Source organism: Aotus nancymaae, unplaced genomic scaffold (genome assembly GCF_030222135.1).
Source record: "Aotus nancymaae isolate 86718 unplaced genomic scaffold, 86718_ANA_hifiasm-v0.15.2.pri h1tg000033l, whole genome shotgun sequence".
In the NCBI taxonomy this organism is placed as follows: Eukaryota; Metazoa; Chordata; class Mammalia; order Primates; family Aotidae; genus Aotus; species Aotus nancymaae.
Genome location: NW_026988447.1, coordinates 16,626,568 through 16,653,545, shown reverse-complemented (window position 1 = coordinate 16,653,545; position 26,978 = coordinate 16,626,568). Strand labels below are relative to the sequence as shown.

At 35.6% G+C, this 26,978-nt stretch overlaps 1 protein-coding gene across 3 annotated transcripts in view; it reads right to left on the bottom strand.

The window, feature by feature from the left end:
• The window catches only part of LRBA (LPS responsive beige-like anchor protein), a 742,045-nt gene that overhangs the window by 624,575 nt on the left and 90,492 nt on the right, over positions 1-26,978 (bottom strand). For all 3 annotated transcript variants that reach the window (XM_064383828.1, XM_064383829.1, XM_064383830.1), the window contains exons 6-16: positions 26,518-26,639; positions 26,300-26,426; positions 25,461-25,580; positions 24,026-24,172; positions 19,414-19,611; positions 19,089-19,222; positions 16,463-16,571; positions 16,011-16,163; positions 4,113-4,281; positions 1,791-1,870; positions 421-483 (exon numbers count right to left, since the gene is read on the bottom strand). In XM_064383828.1, coding sequence (XP_064239898.1) covers positions 421-483; positions 1,791-1,870; positions 4,113-4,281; positions 16,011-16,163; positions 16,463-16,571; positions 19,089-19,222; positions 19,414-19,611; positions 24,026-24,172; positions 25,461-25,580; positions 26,300-26,426; positions 26,518-26,639 — 1,422 coding nt within the window. The remainder of the gene's footprint in view (positions 1-420; positions 484-1,790; positions 1,871-4,112; positions 4,282-16,010; positions 16,164-16,462; positions 16,572-19,088; positions 19,223-19,413; positions 19,612-24,025; positions 24,173-25,460; positions 25,581-26,299; positions 26,427-26,517; positions 26,640-26,978) is intronic.

Sequence of the window (26,978 nt, the reverse complement as noted above, 5' to 3'; positions counted from 1 at the left end):
CTACCAATTTAATTTTCAACCTCCCTTTCAAACACATTTTAAATCCCACTATAAATGAGCTGGTTAATTTAATATTTGAACTGTAATGTCAGTGGGAAGATTGTGTTAAGAATTTTTAAAACCCAATCATTTTCAATCATTTTTGTAATCTGTTTTTTCATTTGGTACACTGGTTTCTGTATACTTTGGTATACTTTACTATTAATTCAGTGAACTCTGTTAGTACTTTTTAAAGCCTTTCATGATTATTTTCAAGATCCATCAAAGATATTTAAATAAAGGTTGCTAGGCTTTAGTTTCTAGACACATTTATTCCCTATTACAGTTATATAATTACTGAAGATTTTTAATTTTTACTTTTAAAAAAGTCTAATGTAGCTTCAAAAAATAAAATTTTGAGAGATAAAATTCAAATATTACCTCATGTATAGTCAGTAGGTAATTAAGAATGGCCTGTAATTCATCTTCCTTTACTCCAGAATCCTTCAAAAACATAATACATAATATCTTATGTTTACATATGAAAAAATGTTTAAAGAGAAATTATACACATAGATTTGTCAAGTTGGTCAGCTAGTATAAATATAAAAATATAATGTAATAGAGAATCTAAATTTAAAACAAAAATTTGGGGAAGCACTAAAGACATCAGTATTCCAGACAACGTAGAGGTCAAAAGAGATTTAACATCAGCTTCCTGCTTTCAACACCTTATATAATATGATAACCTACTTACTAAAGCTACAGAATCCTGAAGTTAGCAGAAATAATAATGATAAATTAAAAAGTAATATCCACACCTACCACTCCTCTAAATACAGAAGACACCTTTTTGACTGAAAATTACATGTGGAGAATAAAATGAACAGTTTCTGAAATTATCAAGTTAAAGTGTCAAGTACCTAAAAATTGAATAGTAATCTCACCGGGGGGAAAAAAAAAACCTGCACTTTTAAACATGAATTCAGTATGAAAAATTTCAACCTACTCTATCAGTATCTCAATAAAAAATCTGCAATCAAAAAAAAAGAAGAAGAAGAAACAAATTGGAAAACAAAAAACAGTACACACCAGGAACAAGCAACAAAACAGAGACAATTCAAAGGATACTTTTTTTTTAATAAATGGAAATAAGGTATCTGAATCTGAAAGGTATACTAAAAGCTACGTTCACTTGCCATAATCTTATGTGACAACTAATAAAGCATTATAAAATCATATAGGAAAATACTGAAAAAAATATTGGTAACAAGTACATTTATATATTCCTATCTTATAAAACTAAAATGCCTTCTTTAGAGTATTAATTTTACTTTACCTGTAATAAAATGGAAAAGGACAAAATGTGACCACTTCAAAAGACTCATACACCTACCTGGTAAATGTATACAGAAATACTACTTCTTAAAATCTGAACGTCAGTTACAAAGAGCCTGATAAAAATGAAACCTCCTTTAGGAGTTTTGTTGACTACTGTATTGCCAATGCAAAGAATAGTGTCAAATACTAACAGAAACACGGTAAATATTTGCTGAATGAATCAACACACCTGAGCTACTAAAGAACTTTATATAACATAAAATACAACTACCAATCCCCAATTCTGCAGCAATTTATATCCATATAGGCTCCAAAAAAGAACCAAAACAAACATGGAAACATCTTTCAAAGTATTTTCCTATGTGTAATCACAGTAACCAAGCAAAGGATAAATAAACCAAGATTGTATTTCATCTGCAATTATAAGCTACAATACACAGTATGCTATGGGATAAGCAATGTGAACTCACCTTCATCACTAATTGCTTAATGAACATCAACAAGAATGCTCGTAGAGAAAGTATTTCTTTTTGATTAGGTCGTGGTCCATCTTTTAAAAAAAATATACAAATACATATTTAGTATATGAAAAATATACACTCAAAGCTGTCAAAATATAAAATTCTTATTCCCAAGAGTTTTTCCATTTGTTTGTAAGAAACATAAAGGTCAGTCCCCTAAAGAATGACCTCTCTTTTATGCCTCCAGAAAGACAAGTGTTCAATCTTACATGCATTGTATACACAATATTTCAAACATATAAAACAGGTTATGTTGAAACTACAATGAAGAAGTTTGTACTTTGAATAGGTGAAAGAATGTCCAAAACATAAAAATGAGGTAACAAATAAAATTTGTATTCACTAATAATACACTTATTTTCAGACTCTGAGAGTGTTAGTAAGGTAACAAATGTTTAAAAGAAAAAAACAAAGGAAAATCTAAATTTTCAACATTATTATTATATGTGAATTCAGTATGACAACATTTCTTCTGCTGTTATCATTATATAGGCTAATACAAAAATCTGAAAAAGAATCCCTCACCACACGGTATCATTCATGAAGAAGGGAAACATTATGCTGACTGCCTCTGACACCTCCTTCTCTGCTTAGAAAAGTCCTTGGTCACACATGGCTCACATTAAATTAATTTTCATGTCTCAAACATTTAATTTCCAAGTAGAAAGCTTTTGAAACCAAATACTCATTGTTCTAAGATCCGAAGTTAGTGACTTGTTTGCCTCATATATTTTATAATTTTCCCCCAATAATCACTATTTACAGATAGTTCTTAGACCACCAAAGCTTAAGACCATCATGACCTTGAACAGATCAATGAAAATTGGAAGAAAATTGTTTAAAAGTTGTTCCATATGATTCCTAGACCAAAAAAACAAATAGGCTAGAGTTAGAATAGGATCACAAAATTTGTCCAGCTCTCTCATTTGAAGAATGAGACTTTCCCAAGGTCACTAACCAATTATGAAAGGCAGGCAAGAATACAAAACTAGCACCTAGTACAGTACATGATACACCTACAGCACCATGAAATAGTCATCAGAAAATTCTGACCAGGTCTAGATCTGCCACAACCTTGCCAGCTTAAAAAGTTCATAGCTTGCTAAATTATAGATACTAGATTCTCTGAGACTAAACCAAGCTTATTTTGAAAGTGATATAAAAAGTAGTATGCAAATGTGACAATCTTTGTAAATCTCAAACAACCAAAGCGTCTTACTACAATCAGCATGCATGTTACTTGACTCCTCAGCATCTGTTTCTTAATTTCAAGCAACAGTCCTTAATTTTTACCAAGTGACTGAAGTCATCTTCACTCTCAGACCATGTCTTTCAAGGTACAGGATGCCTCCATTTCTAAGCAATCAGAACAACTCTAACCACAGAAATGGACACATGATACAATCAAAGCCAATGAGCAAAAAAGAGACTAAAAGAGACTTTCACTGGAAATATTTTATATAGGCAGATGCTCTTACGCTGGATTTAAGTTATTATGGATGTGAAAGTGGACTGGCTGCTTGCTACTAGAAAGGGGGAGAATATGTAAAAACAGCCAACGCAGAAGAACTGGTAAATGCAGCAAGACAAATTCAGTCCTATGGCCATATTCTGAATATCTACACCAAGTTGTATCTGAAACTGCAAGTTTATACGAGCTGATTACCTCCCTTTTTGATGTAAGCCAATTCCAAGGAGACTGCAATAATTACAAGCAAAACAGTCACTATATGTCAAATGTTCTATTTTGACCTCTTAACATGAACTTCTGGACATGATGAACAAATATTACCCTTTCAGCTAGTTAGTCCTCATTATGTAAGAAAATAATTACTAACGTTATGTACTTTAATTATATCTTTAAGAGAAGCAGATACCTCCTACTTCTGTAAGAAACCCCCATATTTCCAAAACACCATTTTCAGCGAATGTCATTGTGATAATCAATTCTCAGCATCAATTACTAAAAACTAATTAAGAATTTCTTAGCATTTTCAGTGACTTACAACAACCATCCTAGTCATATTTGTTCCCCAAACAACTCATACCAGCACAAGTATTATTCTTCCATACAAGTAGCAAGTTATTAACCTCTAGAAACTACAATGTAGGACAAACTATTAACATTATCAATGAGATTAAAATAAATTTTGCCATAATGGAATATAGAGAAACTGCCCAAATAATATGATAGTACTGGTTAAAACAAAAAGAAAAATTAAATCCTGATTTGCATTTGTGTAAAGTAATATACAGACAGAAATGATATACCTAATCCTTTTGGGGTGATACCACTTCGATCCTGAGGATTCACTGCCCAATAGTAGTACTTCAGCGTGTGCATGATGAGAAGCACTGTTCCAACTCTCCGAATGGTATTATATATGTTTACTGTACCAATGAATTCCGTGGACAGATAAGTATAGAGCATTAACTGAACCTAAGGAATAAAATGAAGAACTTAGAGAACCCCACCAGCATAGTTTCTGTTTCCAGTAACACTTTCAGGCTGTTTTATTTTCACCATACTTCTTCCAAAAAGTAAGATGCTGAGCCTGATCATAATATCCATATTAGATAACACATACCCACTGACACACAAGCACATGCACACACACTCCTTATAAAACCAAGCCAGGTAATTTCTTCTTTTATAGCAGCATTATAAAGTAAACACCATCAAATATATAAATTTTTTGCTGCATTATTCCATGGAAATAATTTTGTGATTCCTATTTAGCAACCAGCAATTATTCTTGAGCATGAGTAATTTCTTTATAACAGACTTATTACTTACACTAACTATGCATAGTTGTTTGAAAACACTAGAATTTCTTTCAAATGTAACATTTGCAGAAAATCAGAAGCTGAAATGACTCAAAAGTGAGGAAAAAGTAGTAGTAATTCAAAAGGAAAAAAATAAATAGAAATAAACCAAAAGAAAGAAAATCATAGAAAAAGATACAGAGTTTACCTTGAGGAATATTAGAAAAACAGAATTCAGTTACAGTAGCTCATTATAAGAAACATTCCAATCTAGTATTTTCATCATAACATTATAATCTCTCAACATGTATATCATGTACCTCAATAAGGAAAAGATTCTACTAATCTCATTGATAAGTACATAGTCTAAAAAATATATAAGAAGTTGGGGGATCGATCCAAGATGGCCGCTTAGGAGGAACTCGGGAATGCAGCTCCGAGAGAAAGCACAGAGGGTGAGTGGACGCCGTATTTCCAGACTGATTTTTACTGCCCACAGACCAGGAGATTCACACGCAGAAGAGCCACACGGGTCGCCAGCGCCGCTGGTTTGAACGGCGCAGCCGCTGGGCCGGCACCCTGAGGCAACGGCTCACGGTACAGAGTGAGAGAGTCTAAGTCCCCTATAGGCCAGCAAGGGGAGCTGAAACGGGGAGCCAGGCCAGCGCCACAAATCTCAGAGCCGCGGCTTTAGCCAACGCAGCGGCTCCGGAGGCAGATCAGATGAGACGGTGTCCCCTCTTACCCAGCAAGAAGACCTGAAACAGGGAGAGAAGACAGGAGATTCCCGAGCAAAAAAAAAACAAAAAAAGCGCCACTGCAAACACAACTAAACCCGGGACGGTCCAGATCTATGGAGGAGTGGGATTCTCCATAGGCACCCTGCTGTTCCCAGGGCAATCTACCAAGGCAACCCGCCACTACAGAGACTCCGTCACTACAGGGGCGGGCCAACATAGCGGAAGCAGTTCTAACTACACCCAGAAGTTCACACGGAAGCTGGGTGGAGCCCACAGCAGCTTAGCGAAGCCTCTGCAGCCTGAGTGTGACTAGGCTGCCACCTTGTGGGCAGGGAAAACAGCAACCGCACAGGGGAACATCATGAAACCGTAACTCCCTGGGACAGAACACCTGGGGGGAAGAGCAGGGGGTTTATGAGTTCTGCCACAGCAGACTTAAAATTACCAAAATCAGAAAGACAACAACTACAAAGTCAACAGGTGGATAAATCCACAAAGATGGGAAGAAACCAGCGCAAAAAGGATGAAAACACCCAAAACCAGAACACTTCTCCTCCTACAAGGGATCACAACTCCTCACCAGAAAGGGAACAAGACTGGATGGAGAATGAGTGTGATGAAATGACAGAATCAGCTTTCAGAAAGTGGATAATAAGAAACTTCCGTGAGCTAAAAGAACATGTTCTAACCCAATGCAAAGAAACTAAGAACCTTGAAAAAAGAATTGACGAAATGCTAACAAGAATGGACAACTTAGAGAGGAATATGAGCGAATCGATGGAGCTGAAAAACACAACACGAGAACTTTGTGAAGCATGCACAAGTTTCAACAGCCGAATTGACCAAGCAGAAGAAAGGATATCAGAGGTCGAAGATCAACTCAATGAAATAAAACGAGAAGGCAAGATTAGAGAAAACAGGGTAAAAAGGAATGAACAAAGTCAACAAGAAATATGGGACTATGTGAAAAGACCTAATCTACGTTTGATAGGTGTACCTGAATGTGACGAAGAGAATGAATCCAAGCTGGAAAATACTCTTCAGGATATTATCCAGGAAAACTTCCCCAACCTAACAAGGCAGGCCAAGATGCAAGTCCAGGAAATACAGAGACCACCACAAAGATATTCCTCTAGAAGAGCAACCCCAAGACACATAATGATCAGATTCACCAGGGTTGAAATGAAGGAGAAAATACTAAGGGCAGCCAGAGAGAAAGGTCGGGTTACCCACAAAGGGAAGCCCATCAGACTCACTGCAGATCTCTCAGCAGAAACCCTACAGGCCAGAAGAGAGTGGGGGCCGATATTCAACATCCTTAAGGAAAAGAACTTTCAACCCAGAATTTCGTATCCAGCCAAACTAAGCTTCATAAGTGAAGGAAAAATAAAATCCTTTGTGAACAAGCAAGAACTCAGAGAGTTCATCACCACCAGACCAGCTCTACAAGAGCTCCTGAAGGAGGCACTACACATAGAAAAGAACAACCAGTACCAGCCACTCCAAAAACACACGAAAAGGTAAAGAGCATCAACACAATGAAGAATCTGCATCAACCAAAGGGCAAAACAGCCACCTAGCACCAAAATGACAGGATCGAATTCACACATAACAATATTAACCCTAAATGTAAACAGACTAAATGCCCCAATCAAAAGACACAGACTGGCAAATTGGATAAAAAGCCAAAATCCATCAGTATGCTGTGTCCAGGAAACCCATCTCGCATGCAAGGATACACAAAGGCTCAAAATAAAGGGATGGAGGAAGATTTACCAAGCAAATGGAGAGCAAAAAAAAGCAGGAGTTGCAATTCTCATCTCTGATAAAATAGACTTTAAAGCAACAAAGATCAAAAGAGACAAAGAAGGACATTACATAATGGTAAAAGGATCAATGCAGCAAGAAGCGCTAACGATCCTAAATATATATGCACCTAATACAGGAGCACCCAGATACATAAGGCAAGTTCTTAAAGACTTACAAAGAGACTTAGACTCCCACACAATAATAGTGGGAGACTTCAACACACCATTGTCAATATTAGACAGATCAACGAGACAGAAAATTAACAAGGATATCCAGGACTTGAACTCAGACCTGGAACAAGCAAACCTAATAGACATTTACAGAACTCTCCACCCCAAATCCACAGAATATACATTCTTCTCAGCACCACATCACACCTACTCTAAAATTGACCACATAATTGGAAGTAAATCACTCCTCAGCAAATGCAAAAGAACGGAAACCATAACAAACAGTCTCTCAGACCACAGTGCAATCAAGTTAGAACTCAGAATTCAGAAACCAAACCAGAACCATACAGCCTCATGGAAAATGAACAACTTTCTCCTGAATGTTGACTGGATAAACAATGAAATGAAGGCAGAAATAAAGACGTTCTTCGAAACCAACGAGAATGAAGACACCACATACCAGAATCTCTGGGACACATTTAAAGCAGTCTCTAGAGGAAAATATATAGCAATAAGTGCCCACATGAGAAGAAAGGAGAGATCTAAAATTGACACCCTATCGTCAAAATTGAAAGAGCTAGAGGAGCAAGATAAAAAAAACTCAAAACCCAGCAGAAGACAAGAAATAACTAAGATCAAAGCAGAATTGAAGGAGATAGAGACACGAAAAACCCTACAAAAAATCAATAAATCCAGGAGCTGGTTTTTTGAAAAGATCAACAAAATAGACAGACCACTAGCCAGACTAATAAAAAAGAAAAGAGAGAATAACCAAATAGATGCAATAAAAAATGACAAAGGGGATATCACCACAGATGCCACAGAAATTCAAACCACCATCAGAGATTATTACAAACAACTCTATGCACATAAACTAGAAAACCTGGAGGAAATGGATAAATTCCTGGACAGCTGCCTCCTCCCAAGCCTAAACCAGGAAGAAGTCGAAACCCTGAATAGACCAATAACAAGGGCTGAAGTCGAGGCAGCAATTAAGAGCCTACCACCCAAAAAAAGCCCAGGTCCAGATGGGTTCACAGCAGAATTCTACCAGACATACAAAGAGGAACTGATACCATTCCTACTGAAACTATTCCAAATAATCCAAAAAGAGGGAATCCTTCCCAAATCATTTTATGAGACCAACATTATCCTAATACCAAAACCTGGCAGAGACTCAACAAGAAAAGAAAACTACAGGCCAATATCCATGATGAACATAGATGCAAAAATCTTCAATAAAATACTGGCAAGCCGATTACAACAACACATCAAAAAGCTTATCCACCATGATCAAGTAGGATTCATCCCGGGGATGCAAGGCTGGTTCAATATACGCAAGTCTATAAATGTAATTCACCACATAAACAGAACCAAAGACAAAAACCACATGATTATCTCAATCGATGCAGAGAAGGCCTTCGACAAAATTCAACAGCCCTTTATGCTAAAAACCCTCAATAAACTAGGTATCGATGGAACGTATCTCAAAATAATAAAAGCTATTTATGACAACCGACAGCCAATATCATACTGAACGGGCAAAAACTGGAAGCATTCCCTTTGAAATCTGGCACTAGACAAGGATGCCCTCTCTCACCACTCCTATTCAATATAGTACTGGAAGTTCTAGTCAGAGCAATCAGGCAAGAAAAAGAAATAAAGGGTATTCAATTAGGAAAGGAGGAAGTCAAATTGTCTCTATTTGCAGACGACATGATTGTATATCTAGAAGACCCCATCATCTCAGCCCAAAATCTCCTGAAACTGATAAGCAACTTCAGCAAAGTCTCAGGATACAAAATCAATGTGCAAAAATCACAAGCATTCCTATACACCAATAACAGACTTAAAGAGAGCCAAATCAAGAACGAACTGCCATTCACAATTGCTACAAAGAGAATAAAATACCTAGGAATACAACTAACAAGGAATGTAAAGGACCTCTTCAAGGAGAACTACAAACCACTACTCAACGAAATAAGAGAGGACACAAACAGATGGAGAAACATTCCATGTTCATGGTTAGGAAGAATTAATATCGTGAAAATGGCCATACTGCCCAAAGTAATATACAGATTCAATGCTATCCCCAACTGATACCAATGACCTTCTTCACAGAACTGGAAAAAAACCACCTTAAACTTCATATGGAACCAGAAGAGAGCCCGCATAGCCAAGTCAATTCTAAGCAAAAAGAACAAAGCAGGAGGCATCACACTACCAGACATCAAACTCTACTACAAGGCTACAGTAATCAAAACAGCATGGTACTGGTACCAAAACAGAGATATAGACCAATGGAACAGAACAGAGGCGTCGGAGGCAACACAACATATCTACAACCACCCGATCTTTGACAAACCTGATAAAAACAAGCAATGGGGAAAGGATTCCCTGTTCAATAAGTGGTGTTGGGAAAACTGGCTAGCCATATGCAGAAAGCAGAAACTCGACCCCTTCCTGACACCTTACACTAAAATTGACTCCAGATGGATTAAAGACTTAAACATAAGACCTAACACCATAAAATCACTAGAAGGAAACCTAGGCAAAACCATTCAGGACATAGGCGTAGGCAAGGACTTCATGACCAAAACACCAAAAGCATTGGCAACAAAAGCCAAAATAGACAAATGGGACCTAATCAAACTCCACAGCTTCTGCAAAGCAAAAGAAACAGTCACTAGAGTGAATCGGCAACCAACAGAATGGGAAAAAATTTTTGCAGCCTACCCATCTGACAAAGGGCTGATATCCAGAATTTACAACGAGCTAAAAAAGATTTACAAGAAAAAAACAAACAAGCCCATTTAAAAGTGGGCGAAGGATATGAACAGATACTTTACAAAAGAAGACATACATGAGGCCAAAAAGCATATGAAAAAATGCTCATCATCACTGGCCATTAGAGAAATGCAAATCAAAACTACATTGAGATACCATCTCACACCAGTTAGAATGGCAATCATTAAAAAATCTGGAGACAACAGATGCTGGAGAGGATGTGGGGAAATAGGAACACTTTTACACTGTTGGTGGGAGTGTAAATTAGTTCAACCATTGTGGAAAACAGTGTGGCAATTCCTCAAGGACCTGGAAATAGAAATTCCATTTGACCCAGCAATTCCATTACTGGGCATATATCCAAAGGATTATAAATCGTTCTACTATAAGGACACATGCACACGAATGTTCATAGCAGCACAGTTTACAATAGCAAAGACCTGGAACCAACCCAAATGCCCATCGATGATAGACTGGACAGGAAAAATGTGGCACATATACACCATGGAATATTATGCAGCCATTAAAAACGAGGAGTTCGCGTCCTTTGTAGGGACATGGATGAACCTGGAAACCATCATTCTCAGCAAACTGACACAAGAACACAAAATCAAACACCACATGTTCTCACTCATAGGCGGGTGTTGAACAAGGAGAACACATGGACACAGGGAGGGGAGCACTATACACGGGGGTCTGTTGTGGGGGAGTGGGGGGGACAGCGGGGAGGTGGGGAGTTGGGGAGGGATAGCATAGGGAGAAATGCCAGATATGGGTGAGGGGGAGGGAGGCAGCAAATCACACTGCCACGTATGCACCTATGCAACAACCTTGCATGTTTTTCACATGTACCCCAAAACCTAAAATGCAATAAAAAAATAAAAAAATAAATAAAAAAGAAAAAAAAAGAAAAAAAAGAAAAAAAAAAAGAAGTTATATATGTTTACATTAACTTCAAAATATCAGCTCTTCATATGTAAGAGAAAGAAATAATACATGTGCTACCCCATGACTGCACATTTCTTCTTAACAAAAAACTGGCCCACCACAGTGGTTCATGCCTGTAATTTCAGCACATTAGGAGGCTGAGGCAGGCAGATCACTTGAAGTCAGGAGTTTAAAACCAGGCTGGCCAACATCGTGAAACTTTGTCTCTACCAAAAAACACAAAAATTAGCCAGGCATGGTGATGCATGCCTGTAGTCCCAGGTACTCAGGAGGCTAAGGCAGGAACCCAGGAAGCAGAAATTGCAGTAAGCCAAGATAGCACCACTGCACGTCAGCCTGGACGACAGAATGAGACCCTGCCTCGAAAAAAAAAAAATTTTTTTTTTCAGTAAAATCATGGGTCTCAAACTCATCAACTATACTTCATTACTTACAGCAGCAAAAATAATGACAGCTTTTGTTCTACTCTCATGTTGAAATCAAGAATTTTTCATTTTATTGCAGTGGGTACATTTTATAAGCTGAACAACTTTAAGCATAGGATATACATTCTTCCCTTGACCATAGACGAAACTACTGATCATTTATAATTGAACATTTATGTCACCTTCCTGGACAATGAGGGCATTTTCCTTTTCAACCCTGCAAGATACCTCAGTGTCATCTAGGGGATTTCTCTAGAGAGCGAAAACTAGCTACCTATCTTCCAGGTGCCCTACAAATAAACAATTAAGGCTAAATGAATTAGTGTGTCAATGAATAAATCCTACATGGTAAAAAGTGGCAGGTTCTGAATCACTTAAAAGTGGGGCTTGAAAGATGATTGTAATTCACAAAACCATACACACACACACACACACACACACACACACACACACTGTGATCTACTGATTTGCTGCAAAATGTTATTTTGATGTAGCTACTGCTGTTCAAATTGACAGGCCCAATCTACTTGTCATTGAGGCAATATGACATGGCTCAAATTCTTAACCATGTTATTTCAGTCCCTTAGCAAATATTTAAATCTAACTATATGCAAAACACTGTATCATGGAAATACAATGGCACATATAGTGCCCCTAAGTAGCTGAAATACAGTGGAAAAGATAAAAAAAAAACACTTAGAGTTAAGCAAAACAAATCAAAGATAATAAATATGCCTACCAAAACATGAAAAAAGTCATGAAGCAATGTGTAATTGACATAGAGCCAGGAAATACTAATTCAAAGGACAGATAAATTATCATAGGATAAACTGAAATAGTGAAGAAAAGCTTCACTAATAAAGTAGGTATTAAGGTAGGCTTTGAAGATGAGTAGTAGAATAGACAGAATACAAGAGGAAATTTCAAGCAAGAAAAATGATGGTTGAAATAGATTGCCCTAGAGTTAGAACAACAGTTCTCAATCTTGACTGCACATTAAAATAACTGGAAAACATTTTTTTTTAATACTGATGCCTGACTCCCATCCCAGTGAGGCAGGAGAATAGGATCTGGAGGCAGGGAACCTAAGGACTTCCTAGAACTAAATCAAATGGAATGCTTCAGCTATGACAGGAAACATCCGCTCCATTTACACAGGGCATACATCAAGTAAATGCCTTTGTAACTTTACTTCACCCTCTTCATTTACATAGGGCAAACACCAAGCAACCAATGGAAACCTCTAGAGGGTATTTAAACCCCAGAAAATTCTGTAACAGGGGTCTTGAGCCTCTATGGTCAGGTCTGCTCCCACACTGTGGAGTGTACTTTCATTTGAAATAAATTTCTGCTTTTGCTGCTTCATTCTTTCCTTGCTTTGTGCATTTTGTCCAATTCTTTGTTCAAGATGCCACGAACCTGGACACCCTTCACCGGTAACACCAGACTAATAAAATCAGAATCTGCAGTGGAAGTGGTAAGATTCTATTTTTGTTTGTTTTTAAAAAGATACCCCAACTGATTCTATCAGCAGTCAAGACTGAGAACCACCACTCTAGGGATACCTTTTGGTACCTCCCTATCCAGAGGATATTTCCATTTTTAAGCTAGAAAATCTAGAAATAAGAATTTACATGAAGGCTTAATGCTAGATAAAGGACTACTGAGAGCAATGGAAAACCATTAAAACTTCTGGGGCTAAGAAATGATAAGAGTCACATGTTAAGAATATATTGGGGTTGGGCATGGTGGCTAAACCCTATAATCTCAACACTTAGTGGGACTGAGAAAGGAGGATGGCTTGAGGCTATAAGTTCAAGACCAGCCTAGACAAAAAAGTAAGACCCCAGTCTCTACAAAAAATGTAAAAAGTTAGCTGAGAATGGTGGTGCACATTTGCAGTATCAGCTACTCAGGAGGCTGAGGCAGGAGGACTGATTGAGCCCAGGAGTTCAAGATTGTACTGAGCCATGGCCATGCCACTGCACTCTACCCTGGATGACAGAACAAGACTCTGTCTCAAACAAAATAAAAGAACATGTTGTGATTCTGGTAGAATAGTGATTACTTACACAAAGAAATGGAAAACTAGAGAAAGTCAGTCTATTGAGAATGATACTGTGGTAAAAGAAAAATGAACAGAGGCCGGGCTTGATGGCTCACACCTGTGATTGCAGCACTCTGTGGGGCAGAGTGAGGCAGGTGGATCACTTGAGCCCAGGAGTTCAAGACCAGCCTGGGCAACATGGCAGAACATCATCTCTACAAAAAATACAAAAATTAGCTGGGTGTGGTGGTACACACCTACAGTCCCAACTACTCAGGAGGAGCCAGGGAGGTGGAGTTTTGCAGTAAGCTGAGATCACACCACTGCACTCTAGCCTTGGTGACACAGTGAGACCCTATGTCAAACAAATAAGTAAACAGAATTTAATAGCAACATATAGGAATGAATGAAAGACCTCAAGATTATTCATATGCTAATTATGAATAAGCCTTTCCTCATTCACTCATTATATACTCTAATAGTCATACAAATTGTGTGTTGACATCTGTCTTTCCCACTAGATCTAAATTCTATGAGGGCAAGAGTCAAGTCTATCTTGTTCATCACCATATCCACAGTGTCCACCATAAAGTAGTCACTCAACAAATATTTGCTGAATAAACGAAGGACCATGGTAGACAAGAAAATTCATCTCTCCTGCTAGGTCATTAAAAAGATGGTCTCTGAGCAGATCTAAGATAAATGGAAATTATAAATTGCTGGTAGCTCCTTTTTCTAAAAAAGCAAAGCTTTTCACATCCACACAACCAGACCTTCAACTTTTAACCAGAGGTGGATTGACCGTGAAGCTGATAAAGCTTAAACTTTATGACCACTGATCTATAAATGTTTCTTCCAAGACCCTAAACCCAATTTTGTATGCATTATATTGTACTCTTCTTCTTAAAAAGTTTCCCACGTGATAAACATTTAACCTTCAAGTTAAACAAAATTTGGATCTGCCCTTTTTTATTACTGTCTTTATAATAAAATAAAAGCAGACAAAACCCCTCGTAGATACATAAAGCAGATGGCTAAAACAGGAGAAAATGTTAATATTATCGACTCATTGCAAATTCTAAAAAGGAAATTAAGAAAAGTTATTAAAAAGTAGAAGAAATAGGGTATAATAATACTAGGAAACTAAGAAAATCATAAGATGAGTTTAATTCCCCTCCAACTAAGCATCTAATAAGAGGCTTTCTGACCACATCAAAAGAGACACAAAGCCTTACAAATATGCTGATTAGTAAGACAAAAAAGTGTCTAGTTAAAGGTTTTAAAAGTAACTTGAAACAATCCTCAAGAAGAAATAAGACTGAGGGTCATGGAAGAAAATGAGGTCAAATTCAACCTGGAGATAAAAAGCTACAACCTCCAGCTGCCTCCTTTGATTATTTCCAAATGGCAATCAGAGTCAGCAGCTGTTTTTCTCTTTAACATTTGAAAAGACCAGCTGAAAATAAGATATTAAGACTCTAGAAAAGCAAAAAAAAAAAAAAAAGTCTGCAGACTTTTCTGACAACTAGAATAAGTAAGAGTTATTCCAACTTAATCAATGATATACACTGCAAGTGGACCAAAAGGCAGAAGGGGAGAGAGGAAAACAGTGGGATTGAAATAATACAACTTCTAACAAAAATTGTACGTAAGATGGATACAACTGTTCAATTTAATAAAATGTTCTGTTTCAAGTCATGCTTAATAGTGCCACTACTAAATTTTTAGGACAATTTATTACAACATTAAGATTTATTAAATATGTTGTTCACACACCTTACCACAAATTCATTTACATTCACATAGAACTAATTGGTTTGTTTTTACAAAACTGAAAAAAAAAATTGTACAAATGTTTTGATAATTTGAATTAATGTGAAACGAAAATGATTACATGAGACCAGTATATCATGTCTTCAAGGAAAAAGTGACATTTCAGTGGTACCTTTAAGAATAAAATTCAGTAGTTCATCACGTTGGAAGGCAAAAGTGTGAAGTAAAAAAGAGAGAGAGCAGAAGCAGGGTGAGTTCTTAAGAAATAGAACAAAAAGAAAAAATATATATGCATATTTACAATAGAACAAAGCTACAGTTACTAGGAAACATTAATAATTACATTAAAACTATCTAACTGATTTATATTTAGTAAATAAAGTCTCAAAACTTTATTTCATTTAATTTCAGAAAATAAAATTATACCTGTATATTTTAAAATAATGACATTGTTTACAAAGAATGTATATATATTCTTTGTATTTATATATTTTTTGTATATATTCATATATATACACACACACAGATTTGCAATTTTTCCTGAAGAGCAAAAAAGGATGCTTAGTCAAAAAAAAGCAATCCACTGAAATCTTGCATAATAGTACATGTGACAAAAAAAAAGAAAATCCTCTTAATTTTCACTCTTCTCAAGCACAAAAACAGCAAAGATAGTAAAACAATATCAATATATAGCTATATATTACCTTGGCTGGGGTATGAATCCATATGGCAGGATTAAGAAGAATGTGATCACACAATTGCTTGAGCAGGGGCATCCCATTTTGCAGATTACTCAGATATTTTGAAAATGCAAGGCAAAGTTCAAGTACTGCTCTGCTGACATGAGATTTGGAAGACTGCAAAAAAAGTAGTTCAAATATTACTACAAATTCACATCAAAGTAAGCGAATTACAGGCTATTCCTACCAGGAAAAAAGTTGGCCCACAAATGATGCTCAAAGTTAAAGATGCCACGAAGCTCACTATTATATTTGTTTAATAGAAGAATGGTGGCAACAACAAAATGTTATTTTACTTTAGGTAATTTTCTGCAACCAAGGAAATATTCTTGCAGACAGAATTCCTTAGCCAGTTAGAGAACAAATGTATGGCCTGTAAATTAAGAATCAAATACACAAAATATTTCATACTTTACCTTTTCAAGGCTATATCCTATTACCAAGAAGCCCTTACAGGCAAGCATCTGCTCCTGCATAGCGATTGAGTTCTTCAGTAACTCCATGATAAAAGCCAGCAAGGTTGAACTAGAATTTTTAAAAAGGCAATGATTAAAAAACATATTTTATTTTTAAAAATTAGGTTAGATAGAGGTAACCCTTCCATTCACCTTAATAAAAAGTTCTCTATTTCAAAGAAATTGACATTCTACTAAAACTGCTTCCAACATTACATCAGAACTAGATTTTTAATGTAGGATTAGGAGTTACTCAAATATTTATTTCAGATAGTTTATCCCAAACATATTAATAGGTGAATTACTTAGAAACAATGACAAATATGCATGATACAGAGAAAAATAAGCAACCTCCAAAAACAAGCAATAACAAATACTTAATAAAAATATAGTAAGGCCTTAAAGAATAGATATAACTTAGATAAGCAAGTATATTTAACCTTGAAGAGTCAGGGGTCAAAAGGTGGGAAAAGACAGTACAGCAAACAGAGTAAGGTGTAAATCCTCAAAATGTGTTAGGGCTCCAGACTGGCCTAGTAAGAATAGAGCAGAGGGCACATGAAGAGAAAGATGAGAAAGTTAACTTGAAGACAAACTTGAGGTCCTTGAACACTAAAAAGTTTGTTCATTATCCCAACAACAAAATTGTAATTCTCCAGTCAGTCTTGAACACTTTTAAAACTGAATAGGGGCTACAACCATGCTCTACTACCCACAATTTTTAAAGATCCCCAGAAGGGAAAGGAGTAAGGTCAGTTGTTACTGCCTTCTCGGACAGAAGTCCCACCCTCCCCCGCCAAAAAAAGAGAGAGAAAGACTGAGCAGCAGCCCATCTCCTCCACATCAGTGCTTTCACTGTCAGCAATTCCAATAAAGGGGGAAGGAGGAAGGAACGGGGGAGGGGAAGCAGGGAAAGGGGAAAGGGAGGGGAAAAGGGGAGGGAGGGAAGGCAGGGGAAAAGGGGAGGGAGGGAAGGGAGGGGAAAAGGGGAGGGAGGGAAGGGAGGGAGAGAGGGAGGCAGGCAGGCAAGAGAGAGGGAAGGGGAGGGAGAAGGGAAAGAAGGGAAGGGAGAAGGGAAGAGAAGGGTGAAGGGAAGGGGAAAGGAAAGGAATGGGAAAGGGAAGGAAGGGGGAAAGGAAGGGGAAGAAAAGAGAAGGGGGAAAGAAGGGGGAAGGGGGAAGAGAAAAAGAAGGGGAGGAAGGAAAGGGACAAAGAAAGGAAGAAAGGGAAGGAGGAAAACTGTAAGCCCTGCTAGAACAGGGCACAAAACAATTCTATAAAGTATTAATATGTTAAGGTTAATTTAATTTTAATATTTTAAAATATAAGTTGACAAATACTAGATCTGATAACTTTTTCTTTAAAAAAAAAAAGTTGCCTAAAAATAATTAGGACAAAACTATTCCATCATTAACTATACACATTGGTGGTAGACATCAAGCTATGCACAAAAGCAAAAATCAAAGGGAGAGTTTCAAAATGAGAGAATGTAAAAGTCATTTAAATTTCTCAAGTAACAAAACAATAATTTCACCACAAATGAAACAATAATTTCACTATATATAGTTTCACTAGAATATATAGACATGAGAAATTTAGACATCCTTGCCCACATTTTATGACTTACCCTAGAATTTATATGCCATTGTCTTTTTTAGACTCAGAACTACAACACAAGAGACAAAATGTGCTCAATGTACAATCTAATTGTGCCTGTTTGCCATTCCTATATCCTCTTTTGAGAACTGTCTATTCGTACCTCTTGCTTATTTTTAAATCAGATTATTATAATAGACTTTTTTCCTACACAGTTGTGTGAGCTCCTTATATATTCTGGTTATTAATCCCTTGTTAGGTGGATAGTTTGCAAATATTTTCTCCCATTCTGTTGGTTATCTTTTCAATTTGCTGATTGTTTCCTTTGCTGTACAGAAGCTTTTTAACTTGATGTGATCTCATGCATGTGTCAATTTTTGGTTTGCTTGCCTGTGCTTGTGGGGTATCACTCAAGAAACCTTTGCCCAGTCCAATGCCCTGGAGAGTTTCCTCAATCTTTTTCTTTTAGTAGTTTCATAATTTGAGGTCTTAAAGTGAAAACTGATTACATTAAAAAAAAAAAAGAGGCTAATTCACCTCAGACAACACTATTAAAAATTTTCGCTTCCAATTACATAAATGCAATCAATAATAATTAAAATATGAAAAGCTAAGTTTGATAAATCATTACCAAATAATTTAAAATATTTCAAAAATTAAAAACTTACTGCATTCTTAGTTATGGGTATTAAAAAAAATTTTTAATTTAGACCAAAAAATGTATTTATTTTGAGTAACCTATTATTGCCATTTGTAACGTTATCTAAAACCACTTTACTGTGTTCCTTACAGCTTCCATATTTCCTACCGATAAACAAGAACTTAAATTAATACTGACATAATTAACATGGACTTGTAATAGTTTATAGTTCACAAGTTTCTTTAAATTATTTTGAATCTACAATGAACCTAAACAACAAAATATTGTATAGTTCAACAGTAATGAAAGTAACCCTCATAGCAAATTAAAGAAACAAATAAAGGCACTCACCAGATAGTCAAATCAACCTCATCAGACAAATATTGCCTGTAATCCAACTGTGCAAAAAGTGGAAATAGTACTTGTACGCCTCCAATTGAATGCATAGCACTTTGAATGGAATGTGTTAAAACTGCCTTCACATCCTTTTAAGATTAAAAACACAGTAAAGAGTTCAATGATTTCTTTTTCAAAACAATTAAAAATAAGGCACAACAGTAAATGGAGAAACAGTAAAATGTGACATTCCATGTGTTTAACAGAAGCTACCAAATACATCTCAATAACACATCAAAAATTACCATTAAGAATGTTCTTAAAAGATCACAGTTAGTACCTGGAGCATAAGTGCATGTGGTGAATGAACAAAAATTGAAGAGTTGTCCTTAGGGGATGACTCAAGGCAAAGCTGGGCATCTGTAGCCCGTGGATTGTACGTGAATGCAATGGCATTAGAGAGTTTGCCATCATACAATAAAAGTTTGTGATGCTCAGCAAGGAAAAGGTCGCTTTCTGCTTTGAATTTAAATGTACCCTAAGAATTAAAAAGAAAACAGTTAAATAGTATGCCACAAAAAGAGAATCTAAGTACAAATCAACACAGGTGTCAAACTCTAAGGAGACAGACCACTGACAATCTTAAAAGTATCATATAAGAGGATCCCTCCTTGTTTATTTCTAAAATTGGCTGAATTTTATTTTAAAGATGTATGTAACGGAAATCAAGACAACTTGATATTAAAACCTTACCTTAAAAATGTAAAAGTGACCAAAAGATCACATTTTATCTTTTTTTCCTTATATTCTTTTTTTTTTAATTGCGGTCAAAAACATATAACATACAACTTACCATCTTAAGCATTTTTAGGTGTATAATTGAGGAACGTTAACTATATATTGTTAAAAAACAAATCTCTAGAACTCTTCCATCTTGCAAAACTGAAACTATAGCCATTTAACAACTCCCCATTTCCTGCTCCCCACCAGTCCCCTGACAATTACAATTTTTCTTTCTGTTTCTATGAGTTGGTGACTCTTTTAGATACCTTATATAAACGGAGTCATACAGTATATGTCTTTTTGTGACCAAAGCATTTCACTTAGCAGAGTGTCTTCATAGCTCATCTATGTTTTAGCTGATGACAGGATTTGTTTTTTTAAGGTTGAATAATGGTCCTGTGTGTGTATATGTGTGTCTGTCATATTTTCTTTATCCATTCATCTACTAATGGACATCTGGGTTACTCCTTTCTCTTCGTTATTGAGAATGATATTACTATGAACATGGGTAGGCAAATATCTCCATGAGTGGGCAATTATTTTTTGTGTGCAAATATGTCTCCGTGATCCTCTTTTCGATTATTTTGTATATATCCCATAAGTGAGATTACTGGATCACATGGAAGTTCTATTTGTAATTTTTATGGAACCTCTATATTGTTGTCCATAGCAGCTGCACCATTTTTCATTTCTATCAACAGTGCATAAATGTACCAATTTCTTCACATTCTCACCAACACTTGTTGTTATGTTTTCTTTTTTTAAGTAGTCATCCTAAAAGGTGAAGTGATAGTTCACTGTAGTTTAAATTAGCGCATTTCTAATAACTTTTCATACGTTCTTTGAGCATCTTTTCATACTTTCATTGGCTATTTTTATATCTTCTTTAAAGAAATGTCTACTCAACTCTTTTATGCATTTGTTTTGCTGCTGGTTTTTTTGAGTCATAGAATTCATATATTCTAGATATTAACCCCTTACCAGATATATGATTGCTAAATATTTACTCTCACTCTGTAGGTTACCTTTCCACTCTGCTGGATATTTCCTTTGATGTGCAGAACTTTGTAACTTTGACATCATCTTATTACTTGTCTGTTTTCACTTTGGTTGCCTGTGCTTTTGGTGTCACAATCAAGAAATCACTGCCAAATTCAATGTCATAAAGCTTCTTCATTATGTTTTTTTTTTTTTTTTTTTTGAGATGGAGTCTTGCCCTGTCACCCAAGCTGGAGTACAATGGCACAATCTCAGCTCATGCAACCTCTGTATCCTGGGTTCAAATGATTCTCCTGCCTCAGCCTCCCAAGTAGCTGGAATTACAGGTGCCTGCCACCATGCCCAGCTAATTTTTTTGTATTTTTAGTAGAAACGGGGTTTCACCATGTTGGCGAGGCTGGTCTTTTTTTGTAATTCACTTTTTTTGTAATTCACTGTTAACGTGGTACATTGCATTGTTGACCCATCCTTGCATTTCAGAAAGAAATCTTAATTTGACATTGTATATAATTCTTTTAATGTGCTGTTAAATTCAGTTTCTTAGTATTTTATTTCCATCAATATTCATCAGGGATATTGGCCTAAGTTTTCTTTCTTACATCATCTTGATCTGGCTTTGGTATCAGGGTAACACTGGCCTCATAAAATCAGTTTGGTAATGTTCCCTCCTCATAAAATGTTCATAAGTTTGAGAAGAATTGGTGCTAATTCTTCTTTAAATGACTGATAGCATTCTCCAGGACAGCCATCTATTTCTGGGCTTTCTTTGTTGAAAAGTTTATTGTTATTGATTCAATCTCCTTATTAGCTATAGGTCTTTTCAGATTTTTTTAAATTTATTCTTGATTCAGTCTCAGTAGGTTGTATGTTTCTAAAAATTATCCATTCATTCTAAATTATCCAATTTGTTGGCATATACTTTTCATAGCATTCTCTTATAATCCTATTCTGTGGCATGTTTTAATGCCTCCTCCTTAATTTCTGATTTTACTTATTTATGTACTCTTCTTTTTTCCTTAGTCTATGTAAGAATTTGTCAATTTTGTTGATGTTTTAAAAAGCAACAACAACAACTCTTAGTTTCACTGATTTTTTTCCCACTGCTTTACTTTTTTCTATTCCAGGGGTCTCCAACCAGGTACATGACCCGTTAGGAACCACAGCAAGAAGTGAACAGTAGGCAAGCGAACAAAGCTTCATCTGTATTTACAGTCACTGCCCATCACTCACATTACTGCCTGAGCTCCGCCTCCTGTCAGATCAATGGCAGCATTAGATTTTTATAGGACAGTGAACCCTATTGTGAACTGCACATGCAACAGATCTAGATTGTGTGCTCCTTATGAGAATCTAATACCTGATAATCTATCAGTCTCCTATCACCCCAGGATGAGACCATCTGGTTGCAGAAAAACAAACTCAGGGCTCCCACTGATTCTACATTATGGTGAGCTGTATAATTATTTCATTTTATATTACAATGTAATAATAATAGAAACAAAGCACACAATAAATGCAATGCACTTGAATCATCCCAAAACCATCACCACTGTGCCCCCACCACCTATGGTCCATGGAAAAACTGTCTTCCATGAAACTGGTCCCTGGGACAAAAAAGGCTGGAGACTGCTGCTCTATTTCATTTATTTCTGCTCAGATTTTTATTATTTCCTTCCCTATGCTAACATTGACTTTATTTGTTCTTTGTCCAGTTCCACGCTGTATAAATTCGGTTGTTGATTTGAGCTCTTTCTTCTTTTATAAATTATCATCACTATAATCTTCTCTCTTAGAACTGAGGTCACTGAATCCCGTAAGTTTTAGCATGTTGAGTTTATATTTTGATTTGTCTCAAGGTATTTCCTAAATGTCCTTATGATTTATCCTTTGACTCAATGGCTATTTTAAATGTGTTGTTTAATTTCTAAATGTTGGTGGACTTTTCAGTTTTTCTTTGGCAACTGGTTTCTAGTTTCATTTTACTGTTGTCAAAAAAGATACCTGGTATAATTTCAGTCTTAACTTTGTTGATACTTTTTTTGTCATATAACACGTGTCTATCCTGGAGAATGTTTCATGTGTGCTTAAGAATAATGCAGGCCAGGCACAGTGGCTCACAGCTGTAATCCCAGCACTTTGGGAGGCCAAAGCAGGCAGATCAGCTGAGGTCAGGAGTTTGAGACCAGCCTTACCAAAATGGCAAAACCTTGTCTCTATTAAAATTACAAAATTAGCCGAGTGTGGTGACACATGCCTGTAATCCCAGCTACTTGGGAGGCTGAGGCAGGAGAAACACTGGAACCCAGAAGGCAGAGGTTGCATGAGCCGAAATCACACCATTGCCCTCCAGCCTGAGCAACAAGAGCGAAACTCTGTCTCAAAAAAAAAAAAAAGAGGAGGAGGAGGAGGAGGAGGAGGAAGAGAAGGAGGAGGAAGATGAAGAGAAGGAAGAGGAGGAGAAGGAGAAGGAGGAGGCACATTCTACTGTTGTTTAATCAAGTGTTATGTATATTCCTACTAAATACACTGGGCTGTGTTGCTATTCAAGTCTCTGTTTCCTTACTGACCTTCTGTATGGTTGTTCTATTCATTACTGAAAGTTAAATACTAAAGTCTCCTACTATTATGGTGTTGCTATCTACTTTTTTAAATTCTATCAGTTTGCTTCATGTGTTTGAGAGCTCTGATGTTAGGTGCATATATTTATATTTGTTCTTTCTGGATAACTGACCCTATCATCATATAATGTCCTTCCTTTGTCTCTTTTGACTTAAAGTTTATTTTGTCTAAGTAGGCTACTCCTACTCTTCTTCCAAATGATGTGGTCACCATTTGCACACATCTCTTTTTTGTGTGGGTAAATAATAGCTGTATATATTTTTGGGGTCCATGAGATGTTTTAATACAGTCATGCAACATGAAATAAGCATATAATGCAGAATGGATATCCATCCCTTCAAGCATTTATCTACTTAGTTGAAAACAATCCAATTACACTATTTATTTTAAAATGTACAATTATTGACTATAGTCAACCTGCTGTGATATCAAATAGATCTCATTATTTCTTTTTTTTTTTTTGTATCCATTAACCAAACTCCCTATGTATAAACCACCTTCAAATCAAGCTGAACTAACATTGGTTAAGCACAGAACAGTAAGTAAACTACCTTGTATCCCAGGCCCAACTGATAAATAGCAAAAATCTGAGCTGCATTAAGAGCTTCACTGAAAAGGTAAACTGCAGTCATCTGACCACAGAATACTCTATTAGCATCTGCTGTTTCTGACGAGCCCAGGAAACATTTGTCAAAGGTCTGTAAGAGAAAAAAAAATTTTAGTAGAAAACAAAAAAACATACTCCAGAAATAATAAAAACCTATATTGTCATAAATGTTTTGTCCATTCTAAACTGCATCTAAGTGGACTAAAATAATTTATACCATGAGACCATTAGAAAGAATTTTGAAAAATGTGTATGTAATGGCATTAGGGGATATAAAAAAGTTTTAAATATTTGTGTTCTCAAACCAAACCACCTAGATCAAATCCCTGCTTCCTATGCCACTAAGCATGACAAGTTACTTAACTTCTTTGTGCTTCACCTTATCTGTAAAATGAAGATTATAATAACGCTTATCTTGCAAGGTTGCTGGGGCTTTTTAAAAACAAAGCTATTTATGATAATGCCTGGAATACAAAAAACACTCAATAAAAGTTAATGTAAGAAAAAACAGGTTACAAAACAATATTTACATGAGTGCTTTTTTGTATTAAAAAAAGAACTAACATTTATTGAGCACTCATTCTGTATAAGGCACTCTACTAATAGATTTACGGATATTATCTCATTTAATCAGATGAAAACTTTCTGAGGTACAAGTTATTTTATGTCCATTTTCAGGAGGAAAAATACTAAGGCCTATAGATTAGGTAAAGTCATACAGTCAATAAATGACAGAGCTGAGATTCAAACCTAAGTTTGTCTGATTCAACACCCTGATCTCATAAGGTTAGCATTGCACAATATATATGTGTGTCTGTGTGTAGCAAAGGATATGAAAAGAGGAGTTAAAGGTGTATGGGTAATATACTTTATGTTCATTTTCCTGGTCTGTATTTTTTTCAAGCTTTTATAAAAAGGACATAATTAAACATAATATAAATTTCATTCTAACCTATAGATTTATTTTTGAAACCTGTAAAGATTATAACATAATGGTTATCTATAGCAGTTAGAATTATATGCAAGATTTATAAGTATGCTTCATTTAACTCATTCATAAAAATGATCACTACAGCTCCTTGTAGTGGAGCTCCCATTCATTTTGATAAATGAACCAATGACCCACTGCCCAGATATAGCCACTGTTAGCTACAAATCCTTATTTCTACCTATATGGAATAATTTTATAACAAGGACTCAGTAATATTTTAGTGACACATTAAGTTCTATTAACAAATTAACATGCTAGCCAAATTACGCTTATAAAAATCTACCATTGTAATATTTAGAATTTTATATTCAAGTTATAAAACTTTTTATTTAACAAACTCATTTTTTTTAAATAATTATTTTCATTGCAACATTTTGAAACTACTTACATCACTAGTGTTGACAAACCATGTTATCTCTCCATAGGACGCTAGTTCACCATTCACATAACATCGAAGTTCACTGTTCTTCCATCGGTTATAGATGTGCACTATGGTAACCATATACCACTGAAGAAGCAAAAAACAATAAAAAATACAAAGATAACAATTCTCCCAATAATGCAAACATATTGATAAGTAGAAGTTAAATAAGTTGTAATTCAACCTCAAAATAAAACAAAAGTACCTCTGTTAAATTCAATATTTACCTTCTGGAACAGTATCTATTCATGGGGCCTTTCAGCTGATAAGAACTTAACCACTAGATTATTTTTCCAGCTTTTTATTATGAAAAATTTCAAGTGTATGCCCAAAATCTGAAAATCCAGTACAAACACCCCCTTTTCCCACCAGCTAGATTCCACAATTGTCAATTTTTGGCCATATTTGCTTAATCTATCTGACTACCTATCTACCTATACATTTTGTTGATGAACCATTTATTAATGGTTTTGTACCTCTAAACTTTTAGGTACAAAAATTTTTAATATAAATTCTTTTGTACCTCTAAATTTTAAGGTACAAAAGCAAACACATATTAAATTTGCACCAGTAAGATAAATGCGATGGATATTTTCTTATATCTCCCTAATCTCCATAAATAACTAAATTTGTGATCTTTTTCACATCCAAATCAGAGAGGTCAATCATCCAGTGATTTACACTTCATCTTTTCAAACAGTAAAACTGGAGTTACGCTTTAGCATGTTATGTGAGTAACACTAAAACAAAGCATTTTGATGACTAGCATAGCTTGTTAACGTAACTATGACTCAAAAATCATGTACCTTTTGTGGCTTGAAATCAAATTTCACACAATGTTGAAAGCCTTTTCCTTTTGACTTTATTGATGTTATAATCAAACAGCCTCCAACAAAATGAGCAGAATAGCCAAGACCTTTGCTGGTTCTGAAACTAAAAAAAAATAGGTTTTCATTTTACTTCTAAATGTTCTTCTCAGTTTCAAAGTCAGGTTTTAACACTGATCAGTTATATAAATACATACCAATACAAATATGGTTTATCCTTATCTACATTGATGTTATTTACAGGATCCATTCTAAGCCATGTATGAAATGTAAAACCATTCTGGTACGGCCATTTGGCTATAGGAGGTAATGCAATAGCCTAAAGGAAAAAAACTTTGAGTTATTAACTCACATGAAAAACCATATTATTGAAATCCTGAAAATAAGACTTTGCAATGCTATATATATTTGTACTACATCACATTATGTCACAATTAAAATATCTGAAAGAAGACTTCATCTGGATGAAGGATTTTAATAACTTTTTAATTTTCCCAAATACATAGTAATGTTAATTAAATGAAAGAAACATTCAGTGTAACCTGCTGGATACATGAATCTTGTCTTCTTCATTTCTTAAAATAAACATATCCACAGAGATTCTAATTAAAAGAGATAGGTAGTGATATCAAATTAGAAATTCAATGAAATTTTCAGG